The 12,719-nt window shown below is 50.2% G+C and overlaps 1 protein-coding gene across 4 annotated transcripts in view; it reads right to left on the bottom strand.

Annotated features, from left to right (window-relative positions):
• Nucleotides 1–12,719, bottom strand: part of Sipa1l3 (signal induced proliferation associated 1 like 3) — a 157,512-nt gene that overhangs the window by 13,466 nt on the left and 131,327 nt on the right. For all 4 annotated transcript variants that reach the window (XM_090322146.1, XM_090322147.1, XM_090322148.1 and 1 more), the window contains exons 14-16: nucleotides 12,382–12,500; nucleotides 10,669–11,093; nucleotides 3,481–3,702 (exon numbers count right to left, since the gene is read on the bottom strand). In XM_090322146.1, coding sequence (XP_090178272.1) covers nucleotides 3,481–3,702; nucleotides 10,669–11,093; nucleotides 12,382–12,500 — 766 coding nt within the window. The remainder of the gene's footprint in view (nucleotides 1–3,480; nucleotides 3,703–10,668; nucleotides 11,094–12,381; nucleotides 12,501–12,719) is intronic.

A 12,719-nucleotide genomic window follows, 5' to 3' on the forward strand; every position in this document is an offset into this window, starting at 1 on the left:
ACTGTCCGTGCAGTAAAGAGCAAAGAGCAAGCGGGGAGGGGGGGAGGGGGGAGGTTGAAGTATGCATGCAGGAAGTGATTTTCTTGATATATAAAAAAGGGGAAGCTGTGTGCGGTGGCTCATACCTGTAATCCTAGCTACTCAGGACGCTGAGATCGAAGATTGAGGTTCAAAGCCAGCCAGGGCACTACCCTCAAGCCAAGCCTCCATTTTGTAGAGGTTAATTGGAGTCTCAGGTCCTTTTGTGCCCAGGCTGGCTTTGAACCTTGATCCTCAGATCTCAGCCTCCTTGTAGTAGGATTACAGGCCTGAGCCACCCCGCCACGCCTGCTGTGAGACTCTTATCTCCAATTAACCACTAGAAAATGAGAAGTAGGGAGGAGGCACAAGGGGTAGAACAGCTCAGGGACAGAGCCCAGGCCCAGAGTTCAAGCCCCATGACAAACAAAAAAAAAAGGGGGGGGAGCAAGGGGCACACATGATCATATGTGTTTGGTTATGTTTGGCACAGTCTGGAAAGGTGATGAAGGAAAGAAATAATGGCACTTGTGGGTAGCATGGCTAGGGTCTGGGGCTTATTTTTCTTGTTGTTAATGCAAATCCTACTATTTTAGTTTCTACCTTGTGAGGTTTTTGTTTTTGTTTTGTTTTTTTTTTTTGCTTGTCAGTCCCGTGGCTTGAACTCAGGGTCTGGGCACTGTCCTTGGACACACTTTCTGCCCAAAGATAGTGCTCTGCCACTTGAGCCACAGTGCCACTTCCGGCTTTTTCTGTGTATTTGGTACCCTGGAATCAAACCTAGGTTTTGTGCATGCTAGGCAAGCACTCTCCCACTAGGCTACTCTCCTGGCTCCCCCTACCTTGTGTGTTTTATCTTTCAAAACATAAATACATGATTCTTTTTTTGTGGGTCATGGGGCTTGAACTTGGTCTGGGTGCTGTCCCTGCGCTCTTCAGCTCAAGGCTACCACCCTACTCCTGGGCCTGGATGGAGTCCCTGAGCTCTTCAGCTCAAGGTTACTGCCCTACTCTTGAGCCAAGCTCCACTTCCCATTTTCCAGAGGTTCACTGGAAATAAGAGTCTCAGGCACTTTTGTGCCCGGCTCGCTTTGAACCTTGGTCCTCAGATCTCAGCCTCCCAGGTAGGATGACAGGTGTGAACCACCATGTGTGCATGGCATAAATACACGGTTTTAAAAAATCCTCAAGTTTCTGTTCAGCAGCTCTGTGCATAGTTGCTCATTTGCCCATGTTGTCTAAGTCTGGGTTCTGCCATGTTGTGGAACAGTAAAGAAAAAATGTAGGAAGAAGGCTGGGCATTAGTGGAAGGCAGAGCAGGTCAGATGTGACTGAGCTGGATCCCAGATGACTGGGAGCTTTGGCCTCCAACTGGGGTAGCTCCCTCAGGCCCCATTAATTAAGCTAATTAGCACGGATGGGCCTGGCTGAGCTGGGGCTTCTGCCAACGAGGCTGGCAAGCACATTCAGCCTAGGCCGCAACCCAGGCAGCAGACAAGATTGTCTTGAGAAGACTGCTGGGAGGAGCTGCTGGGTATGTGGGATATCCTGCAGTACAGGGTGAACTGGGGTTCAAGGAGAGGTCTCAGAACCAGAAGGGAGCCTGGAGCCAGTACTGGTCACTGGAGTCCGGGCCACAACCCCCTGACCCTGGTCAAGGCAAGTCTATCTGGACCTATTTATTGGTCTGGAAACAGGGGTAAGAGCAAGATCCTTCCTGTGGGGTTGCTTGGGCTTTCAAAGCAAGTGGAGCAGTCTGGCTAGCAGACAGGGTGCTAAGTGCTGGGGTGGAGGAAAGGGGAGCTGATGAAGGCTGGAAGCAGGGAGTGGATGACCATAATCACGTTTTCAGAATTCCCTTTGGCTGTGAAAAAGGCACATGACCTGGGCTGTCAGTGTGAACACAGCTTGCCTGCCCAAACCTCCAGAGGTCTGGATGTCTCCTGACAGCACTCCCTCTCTAAGCTGTCATCACAAGTTTGAGCCATTCAGCTCATGAAGATGCTAGGAAGGCAGGGTCCTATCCACAGCACAGGAGCCTTGGGCTTGGCTGCCTGGGCTGCCAGTTGTGTGACCCTGGGCCTCAGCTGCCTCATCTGTAAAATGGGGAAAGAATTAAGTCCCCAGAGCTGGAATAATTCACAGAGATCTTAGAACTGGGCCTGGAATGGGGTAAGAGCTCAATAAATGTGAGATCATATTCTCTAAGTGAAAACCACTCCCCCCTTTTTCCCCTTTCCTTTCTCTCTTGTTTTTGTAGTGTTGGAGATGGAACCCAGGGTTCTTGTGAATGCTGGGCAAGCACGCCACCACTGAGCCACACTCCAGTCCTCCCCTAGCAGCGGAACCCTCTCTCTTTGCTCTGTAGCAAAACACCTCAGGCGACCTTCAAGGCTTGATCCTGCTCTCAGTTCTCAGTCTTGTCCAATCCAACCTCCCGGCCTCTTACAGCTTCCACTCTGGGCTCCTTTTGCTGGCAGTGCCAAGTCAGCCTCCTTTCCTGGCTCCCCTCTGTTCATACCTCAGTTCCTCTCTGCTAAGCTCTAAGCCTCTCTTCCTTTGCTCTCTGTCTAGCATTTCCACAGCCCCTACCCCCATGCCCATGCCTGTGCCCCTCAGCTCAGCTGAATATCTGTCCTTCATTTCTCTCTTACTATACCATTCTGTCAGAAAGGCCTGTGTGCTGGATTCAAACATCATCCCAGGTTTAGGCCCCCCAACCCCCCAATCCAGACAGCAGCTCTTTAGGGCTCTTTGTAGGCTGCTCTGTGTGTGGCGGTGGGGACACTGCAAGTATACAATTCAGGCCATGTCCCACCCATTCCACACCATCTAGTGGCTCAGTGGCGCTTAGAGCAGATGTCAAGCCCTTAAATGCAGCTCCCAAGAGCCTCTGCAATCAGTCCCCGTTGCTACTCTCACCTCACATCCCATCATCCTCCCTATCCACAAGCTGAAGCCACACAGATCTCCATCCACAGGTGGTACGAGCACCCGTCTCAGGGTCTTTGCATGTGTGCTTCCTTCCTCTGCCTTGAATGTCTTTTCTTTCCTTTTTCTTTTCTTGGTGTTGGCCTTGGATGCTGTCTCTGAGCTTTTTTTTGGTCTAGTGTTCCATCACTTGAGCCACAGCTCCATTTCTTGCTTTTTTGTTGATAGTCTCATGGACTTTCCTGCCCAAGCTGGCTTTTTCAAACCACAGTCCTCAGATCTCAGCTTCCTGAAAGGCTCACAGGTGTGAGCCACCAGTGCTTGGCTGCCTGAATTTCCTCATCCACTCACCAGGTACTCTAACTTTGCTTCCTGTCACCTCAACCCAAGGCTGGCTCCCCAGAGGTGGGGGTCTTTGTTCTTCTTGCTCACAGCTGTATCCTCAGTTTGTGGACCTTCACAGTCAGAGTTAGGCATGACCATCCTATTGTATTAGAGACTCTGAGGGCTACACTGCACACAGGCACTTACTTTTTGGGGTCAGTAAAAGGGAGTGGCCGTGGTGGGGGCTCATCCGTTCTCTTCCACCCAGTTGGATGCTTGTTACGCACAGGCTGTTTGGAGAAGAAGGACTTGGGGACAGAGGTGGACAGCTGGAAGGGGCTGGACTGGGCCAGCTGAGAGGCCCGAGTAGTCTCTGCGCTGGCTGTTTTGTAAACCTGAGCAGGGTAGCCAGTCCTGGAGCCCATGTCACTGCAAAGAAAAAGGAAAAGAAATTTCACTTATGAGAGAGACACAGATATTTGATTTTTTGGGCATGTGTGGTGTGTGTCCAGGACTGGAGGTTGAACTCAGAGCCTTGAGCTCTCACTCACATGGACTGCTGTACACTGGAGGCATGAAGACCGACTGCTTTGTGGGTAAGAGCAGAGGAAACTCAAGGCATTTTGGCCTAGGACTGCCTGCCCAACCCCTCCTAATTTGATGGATGTGGCAGTTCTTCCAGAGCACTACACCTTTGGGATAGCATCAGGGCATACCAAGACTCAAACGGGAGTTTTACTAGGAAAGGAGAACAAGGGGCAGAAGAAATAGCTGGAGAAATAAACACTAACGACGTCTTCAATCTAGTTAACCTACCAAACAACCCCCCAAAAGAAACCCTCATGTTAATCTACTCTCTATGAAGCTCAACACACCTCAAATAGTATAAATATGAAGGCATCCACACCTAAAACAAAAATCCCCAAACAGCATGAAGATGAAAATCTTAACAGGCATCCAGAGACAGGGTCTCAGCATAACACAATTTTCATTTACTGATCAAAAGTAAAGTAGAAATAAGAAATACACTTTCTCTAGTTGAGCTGGGGTTTTGCTTCTTGTGGCTACACACATTGTTATGACCACCTTTTGTCTCCTCTAGCAAAGCAGGGACCTGACAGCCATTTCCAAGGACACAAGGGCCATCCTGAGCCCCAAGGGGTGCTCTCTCTCACACCCCATGGACCACGAGGGCCATAGCAGATGCCAGGTGTCAACCCCATCTGCAATGAACAGTGAGAATGTTCCTTCATGCATCTGTGGGATCTCCCTGGGCCTCAGTGTCGACTAATGGCAAGGTGGATAAGGACATGGACTCTGATGTCTGCTTAGCCAGGTCTCAAGCCCAGCTCCAACTGGCATACTATTTTTCGGGGGGTCTAGTCCCTCATCCTTAGGGAGCCTTGGTTTCCTCCTTTGAGAAACAAGCCAGCAACAGCACCTGCCATATAAAGCATGCTATTAAATGCTCAGCCGAGGGTGCTGTCCTTGTTCTCCTAGCTGGAGCTCAGGGCTTGAAGCCTAGCTGGGGGCTCAGACAGGACGGGGGTACAATAGGGGTAGTCAACCATAGGCCACGTGATCAGGTTCTATATCTTAAAGAAGCAAATCTAGAAGAAAAGAGTGGCTTATGTAAGGGCTGGATATCAGAGGCAGGAGGGAGAGGCCCCACCACTGTGTATGTGTACACTGTGGCTTGTATAGGGCTAGGGGCTTTGAATGGGTCTGATGGAGACCCAGGATGGGCAACAGTTGCACCAAGGCAAAGTAAGGCAGCAATGACACAGCCAAGCCTTGTTTTCAGCACCTCCCAGGTACCTCCTCACTCTGAGTGCTAAGAACTAAAGCAGAAACTACCACTATCATATTTCAAGAGGGGAAGTGGAGGCCCAGAGACTTAAAGAATTTGCCTCTAGTGACACAGCTGGAAGGAACTGAGCAAGGATGCAAACCTCTGTTCTCAACCAGTCATGGTAAAGATAAAATATATAATACAAGCCAATAAAACAGCAGCAGCTGCTATTTCTGAATCCAGCTGTCTCCGGCCCTGCTCCAAGCTCTTTAAATTCACCATCACAATCTATCTTTCCAACCTCAGGCCATGGTTCTGATGATTGGCTCATTCCACACATGGGAAGCTGAGCCTTGAAGACATGCTGGTCATTCAAGATTCAGCCTGGACACAGGAAGTATTACCAGTTGTCTCCACAGCCCAGCTCAGCCACCATGCACTATGTGGCAGACACCTGGTTTAATTCCAGATCAGTCTTTTTTTTTTTTTTTTGATGGTACTTGGGACTGAACTCATACCTTACTCTTGATAGGCAAATCCTCTACTAGAGCCAGGCTTCCAGATCTTTTGGTCCTGGTTGTTATTATTATTATTACTACTACTACTACTACTACTACTACTACTACTACTACTGCTGCTGCTGCTACTAGTCCTGGGGCTTGAACTCAGGGCCTAGGCACTGTCCTTAGGGTTTCTCAAAGCTAGCACTCTACCACTTGAGCCACAGCACCACTTCTGGGTTTTTCTATGTATGTGGTACTGAGGAATTGAACCCAGGGCTTTGTGCAGGTTAGGCAGGCACTCTACCACTAGGCTGCACTCCCAGCCTGGTCTTGGATTTTTTTTTTTTTTTTTTTTATGCTCAGGAAGGGATGAGCTGTGATCCTCCTACTTGTGGTTCCCCTCTCACTGAAAATGATGAGGGAAGAAAGAGAAAAGGACTTTTGTGAACTTTTTTTTTTTTTTGGCCAGTCCTTGGGCTTGAACTCAGGGTCTGAGCACTGTCCTTGGGCTTTCTCAAGGCTAGCACTCTACCACCTGAGCCACAGTACCACTTCTGGTATGTGGTACCAAGGAATAGAACCCAGGTCTTGGTGCAGGCACTCTACCACTAGGCCTAACTCTCAGCCTGACTTTTGTGAACTTTTATTTCCAGGCTGGCTTTGAACCACAATCCCACCCCCATCTCTACATCCCTCATGGGCTGTAGCGGCTACACCACGCTTGCACCAGTCTTGCTTGCTTTTCTCCCTGACATTTGCTCTGGGCTCCAGTTGGCACAGTCTCAGGATGGGGCTAGAATTGGCAGGCTTCGGGGTAGGATCCAGAAAGGGCCACACCTTGTGACCTGAGGAGCAGAAATGACAGGTCTTCAAGGATGTGGAAACAAAGGATAAAGACTTAAAATGGAGCCATGTCTGACACTTTGGCACCTCTAACTAGGGTCACCTGCCAGGGCCATTGAAACAGCCTTCATCATCCTCTCGGACTTTTCACCACAGCAAAAGGGGCGGTGTGAACACATGAATTACACCAGACTCTGGGGCTCTGGCTCACAGGGACAAAGCCAGAGCCGTGCCACAGGCCTCACTCTATCTGTGATACCTCCTCTGCTCCAGCCACACAAGACACTATCGCTCAAACATGCAGAAACATTTCTACCTCAGGACCTTTGCACTGTCCTTTTACCCCACTGCTTTCTCCTTCAAACGGCCTGAATTCTAGTTTCCTGTTCCCAAACTGGCTGCGTAGGCCTGTGTGACCCCAGCCTCCTAACTAGTACTGTCAGGGAGGCCCCATGGACCCCAGGGCTCCCGGATTACCTTTCAGAGTTGTGCCCAGACGAAATTCCGAAGACTGCTGGCTCAGCCCCGGGAAGCGAAGCCATGTGCTTCCTGCCTGAGGGAACGCCCAGCTGCGTCAGCTCCACGTGGAGCGGACTCTCTGCTTGCTTTGCTCTGTATAGCTTTGACAGATTGCTCTGAAAACCAGAAGGCTCTGGCGTGTGCTGCCTCAGGGCAGGGTGGGGCCAGGTGGCTATCCGCCCGAGATGGCTCAGTCCTCAGTGGTGCCCGCAGAAGGCACTGGCGCCTGGCAGTGGGCCTGGCCGCCAAGCTCCCATGACGAGCGTCTGGGGGGAGTGTCTGTGAAGTCACTGAAATCATGGATGGGCACAAACTGCTACACAGCAGGGGCTGGAGCCAGGGAAGGGAGAAGGTAGGGTTCTCTGTGTGGGTATCTCTTTTCCCGGCAGCCTTTGAAGTTTGCCATCACTTTCCTCTCCTGAATAGCCCATTTCCCAAACGGAGGTCCAGTGACTTTTTCCCTTCCCACTTGAGTCAGGGGAGCCTGGGATTATATCCATCCTCTTGTCTCAGCCTCCTAAGTGCTGAGGTTACAGATATGTGCTACCATACCTGGCCAAGTGATCCTCTAAAAAACACATCAAGTTGTAAGCCCAAATGCCTCCATAACACCCAGACCCCCTGGTATTAGCTGGAACTGGGCTCTGGACACCACGACAATCTGAATGACCTCTTACAATGTTCCCTGCCTGCCCTGCTTCCATGGAGGCTGTCTCCTAGTACAATTTACTCACAGACTTTGGTCATGATTTGCTTAATGTCTCTCTAGGTCTACTTGGTCTGGTGCACAGCAGTGGTCATCAGCCCCTTGAACATAAGTAACAGGTACTCCAAGGTACCTGACCCTGATGTGCTGAGAGGGTGGGCACAGGCTGCCATACCAGCTGTGTCCAGAGAACACAGTGCCTAGCGCTGCCACAGCAAGGTATGGGTTGATGTGAACAGCAGGCATAGATGTACCTGGGGTACAGGTATGACCTAGGGAGACGTTAGTCTGAATCTGCCATGTTCTCCCTCTCTCTCTCTCTTTCCCTTTCTTTCTTTTTTTCAAATCCTTACTCAATTATAGTGGGTCTTCCGTCTTGAAAGCAACTGTTATACACTGCTCTAAGGGCTCAATTATTCTCTTAAACGTATTTATTGTTCAGGGTGGCAGTACTAGAGACTGTATTCAGGCCCTGAGTTTGCTAAACCAGTGCTCTACTGCTTGAGTTCTCATGTTCTTTTGTTTAAGCTCTAGTTTTCAGATTTGCACCAACTACCAAGAAGGCCTTGGACCTCAGCGTCTGGAGTAGCTAGAATTACAGGGTTGCACAGCCACAACTGGCTCATTTTAACCTGGCTATATCACCATAAGGTATGTGATTTATCCTTGATTTCACAGGTAGGGAAGCTGAGGCCTAGAGAGGTCCAATCACTTAACCAGGACCAGGGCAGGATGTGAAAAGTCAGGAGATGGGTAAGAAATCCTTTTCCCTCCTCAAAAAAACAAAAACAAAACAACAACAAAACCCCCAAATGTATATCCATTTAGGAGCAGACATTTCCCTCCCCATACCACCCAAATCACCTCTAGCACCCCATTTTGGGAAACACTGTTCCACACTAAAGCCCCGTTGCCTAGGAGAAAACTTCAGGAAGCAGCTTTAATGAGCAGATAAGAATGATTTGCAATTAGCATCAATTGTCTATATGCAAATTAAAGCTCCCAACCACAGGGCACTCTTTTGTAGCAGGAGGCTCCCCTCCCATTTGTTCTCTCCACTTCTGGAGGACACTGGGTAATTTTGTACTCACCCCCTGCCTCAGCTTCCACTTCTCCGTCCATAACTGCCTTTACATCAGATGTCAAAATTACTTAGGATCACCAGCATAGGCCTATGTCCAGAATGGGGCCACTACTGTTGAAGTCAGAGTACCCCCTCACCCCACCCTCTTGCAGACTTTCTTGGCTCCAGATCCCTGTCGTTCTGGGTGGGTGCAGTTCTGAATTTGTCTCAGTGATGATCGAGCTGTCATCTGGGTGAGGGCTGAGGCCTTGTTTAAATTTATTATTTCTCCTCAGCTCCAGGTCTGGGATGGAACAGATCTCCAAGAAATATTCACAAGTGAAATGAATGGATGAATAATTCAGTGAGTAGAGGAGCTGTTCAGCAGTATCAAGCTCAGATTGAGAACTATTTTTCTAGGGAGAGGCAGAGACTTCACTTAGTTGTCTCTCCCTTCCTCCTGCCTATCTCCATTTTCCCACCTACCTCCCTTCTTCTCCCTCCCCCTCACTGTCTCTTCCTCTGCCCTTCTCAGGGCCTTCAGGAGCTCCTTCGTTCACTACACCCGGGTCCAGCACTGACAACATAGCCAGTCAGCCATGGTGCCTTTCAAAGCTATCAGAGGACCACATTACAGTCACATCCTTCAGGTAGTTGTAGACAAGACCCTATCAAAGGGTGGTGTACACAGAAACGCCAAGGATCATTCTGGAAATCACCGCTTTTACCTTTTTGGTGCTGGTATTGCTGTGCAGAAACAGATTTGAACACTGAGATTCTACTGGGAGTTGTAGTCCCAGGGCCTGAAGCTGTGCTGCCCAGGACCAACGAAGAAGTGTTAGAAGCTGTTGGCCTAGCAAGTGGGGGCGGCTGTGTGTACTAAACCTTGTTGGGGTTGCTTCTCTGAGAGGTCGCAAACAAGCCTATGCTAGTAGCTTGGTAAAGCCATTCACCTCCTTCTGGCCACTCACCTTATAGGAGGGGGTCTAGGCACTAGCAGCACTGGTATAAAAAAATAAATATCCTTGCCCAGCAGGTGGATCAAGCCCACAATGCTCACTACAGAACACTAGCTACTTGGGAGTTAGAGACCAGGGGATTGCATTTGAAGCCAGCCCAGGTATAGAAGTTCACAAGACTCAGAGGCGTGTGCCTGCCCGTCCCAGAGACAAACGGAAGCACAGTCCCTGATGGCCCAAGTATTAAGCAAAACCCCATCTTGACCCTAAAGAGACTGACAGAAGGCTTACTTAGCAAGCAAGAGGCCCTGTGTACAAATAAACAAGGCAAATTATTGTCTCCCCCTCTCCCCCCACCCCATCAGAAACTTCAAGTGGGGCCAAATAGTCTGCATTGACTAAACAACGGGGATGAGTTGGGGATCAATGCTTTACATTATGGGACTAGAAGGCCAGGCCAAACTTGTGGCTGGCTTGGGCTGTGACCCCGACTGCTGCATAGAAGGGGGACAACCTTTTCTCTGTTATCTGTCTCCCACCTTTGCTACCCCCTGCTCCTGCCCCTGCTGGCCACCTAGAGACTAGAAATGTGCAGTATGTGAAGAATGGAGGAAGCTGCACAGTGTCAAGGTCTTAAGGACTCCATGAGCCACTGTGCCAGACCGGTGTGCCAGTCTAGCTTTGCCCTATCTGCATATCCTGTCAGGAGTGTTAACCCTGTTTGTTTAAGCCATAGCAAAGACAACTACACTCCTAAAAGATACAGGCCCTCAGAAAGTACAAAATCCACTGGTCTCAGCAGAAAAAGAAAAGAATCAGAAAGAGACAGACAGGCACGGTTACTGGATGGGCAGCAGGAGGTAGCCCACGAGTCTCCCAATTCCATCAGTAAACGTAAGCACCTCCAAGAGTGAGCACAATTCTGGGAAGGAGACCTCACCATCAGGACTGTGAGGATATGGAAGGTGGCTGGGACTTTTGGAAGACATGGGCTCGGGGAAATGCCTTACCTGGGTTGCCTCTGTGGGTCTCTGCTGCCCCCAGCCAGGCCTGTGGGGGTGCTGGCACCTGAGGAGTACAGCTTTGGCCGGTAGCCCTTGCCCTGGCCAGCAACTGCAGGGGTTGGAGAGACCTCCCGCCTCCTGTCTGTGTGGTGGGACCTTGCAGCAGCCTCTCGGCCACCACAAAGACCGATACTTCCAGGGGGCTTGTGTGGCTTGGTGGGCCGTGGCACTTTGGCCAGGGACATGCAGCTGGGGCTGGAGGTGTAGAGCGTGGTGTCGATACCACTGTCACTGGAGCCACCCTTGGAGAGGGGGTCTTGCTCTGGCTCCAAGGGGTCCAGAGGGTCAAACCAGCGGTCGTCGCTGTGGCTGCTGGATGCATTGCTGGACAGGGTATTGCTGCTGGAATGGCTGGAGTACTGAGGCTCGCCCTACAAGGCAAGGACACATGTCATCCCAGATAGCTTCCAAGCCTGGTTCTTATCTCCTAGCCAGGTTACCCCAGGCAAGGGATTGACTTTTCTTCTGCCTCTGTTTCCACATGTGTAAGATGGGCAAGGAGGGGAGAGTAAGTATCTAGTGGGGTGCTCAGAGAAAGAGCTGACATTTGTAGATGATGTGTACCCCATGCCTCTCTGCCCAGCCCGCTGCCCCCAACCTGCCTCCAGCTCTACTCTGGTCCTGTCTACCACTGCATCCTGCAGGCCTCTCTGTGCTGCATCATATCTTCTCCCCTGACACTGCCCGTCTTGTGCCAGGGGAAAAGCAACACACACAGAATACCAGTTCTTAATGGTGTGGCCCTGTGCTTGTCACTTCGCCTGTCCCTTTAGACTACTCTGTTCTAGCCACATTGACCTTTTTGCTGTCCTTTGAGCACACAGGGTACCTCAGAGCCTTTGCACTTACTGTTCTGCTATTTCACCATTCTTCCCTAGGCTATTTTCATGACTTATTTTCTACTTCATTCCAGGTTTTGGCTTAATGTCACCTCCTCATTGACTATCTCATCTTAAAGCAGGAGTTGGTCACTGAATTGGGCTTTTTCCTCTACAGCAAGGAATTACCATTACATGTTTCAGCTTATCTGTTTGCTGCCACTTCTTGGATGTCTCCTTCCTGACATAGGGGAAGGGGTTCATATCCTCTTCACCACTGTGGGGGTCCCAGTGTCTACCATACTGTAAGTATGTACAACAGGACTGCCAAGTGCTCTAATGACACACACAACTACATTTCCCAGCTTGCCTCGTAGGAATAGAGTCCAGGCAATGCAACGGGGAGTGATTTCATGTCACTTCCAGGCCCTAAGCCAGGATAAAAACCTCCCATACCTCTCTCTTCCAAAGAGGACTCAGTAGAGCTAAGAGGGGGAAGGAGCCTGGGTCTCCCCTGATCCTGAAGACAGAGACATGAACTTGTACTGTCTGAGGTCCAGGGTCACAGACACAGCAGTTCATTTACCAGGATTGATGTAATGATAAGGAAACAGGCTTGAGAAGGTAAAGGGATTTGCTCAAAATGGTCAGTTGAGGAGGACTGGAAAGAGGCTGTGAGCCTGTCTGGCTCAGACCCCTCCCTCAACGAAACATCTGGCCCCACTTAGGACAGGTGGGAAGGTGGAGGATGAGCATGCAAAGGCCACACCCCAGGAAAGGTGCCCAGCCTTGCAGGCCATTCCCCTCCCTGGGTGGGGTGGAGGATCGAGGCAGGACTCACTTTGGAATGCCTGTTGGGGGAGTCCTTGCCTGCCACATCTTGCCTGGAGGTGTGCTTGCTTCCACTGCTTCCTGCCATGGCTAAGAGCCGAGCCTGGGCTGGCACATGCCACAAAGGCTCTGCAGGACAAGAGACATAGTAGTAGTTAGGGTTGATACAGACGAGGGTCTGAAAAAACAACAACAACAGAAACCAAACAAAACCCAAAACACTCGGTTATAAATATGATTTTATGTCCCACCCTTTTGGCTAGCCTGCTCATCAGGGTATGACCCCATCAACGTAAACCTTAGGGTACAGCAGCAGTCAGAAGCAGCCAAGATTCACTGAGCCCTTAC

This window comes from Megascapheus bottae, chromosome 31 (assembly GCF_031878675.1).
Source record: "Megascapheus bottae isolate mThoBot1 chromosome 31, mThoBot2.hap1, whole genome shotgun sequence".
In the NCBI taxonomy this organism is placed as follows: Eukaryota; Metazoa; Chordata; class Mammalia; order Rodentia; family Geomyidae; genus Megascapheus; species Megascapheus bottae.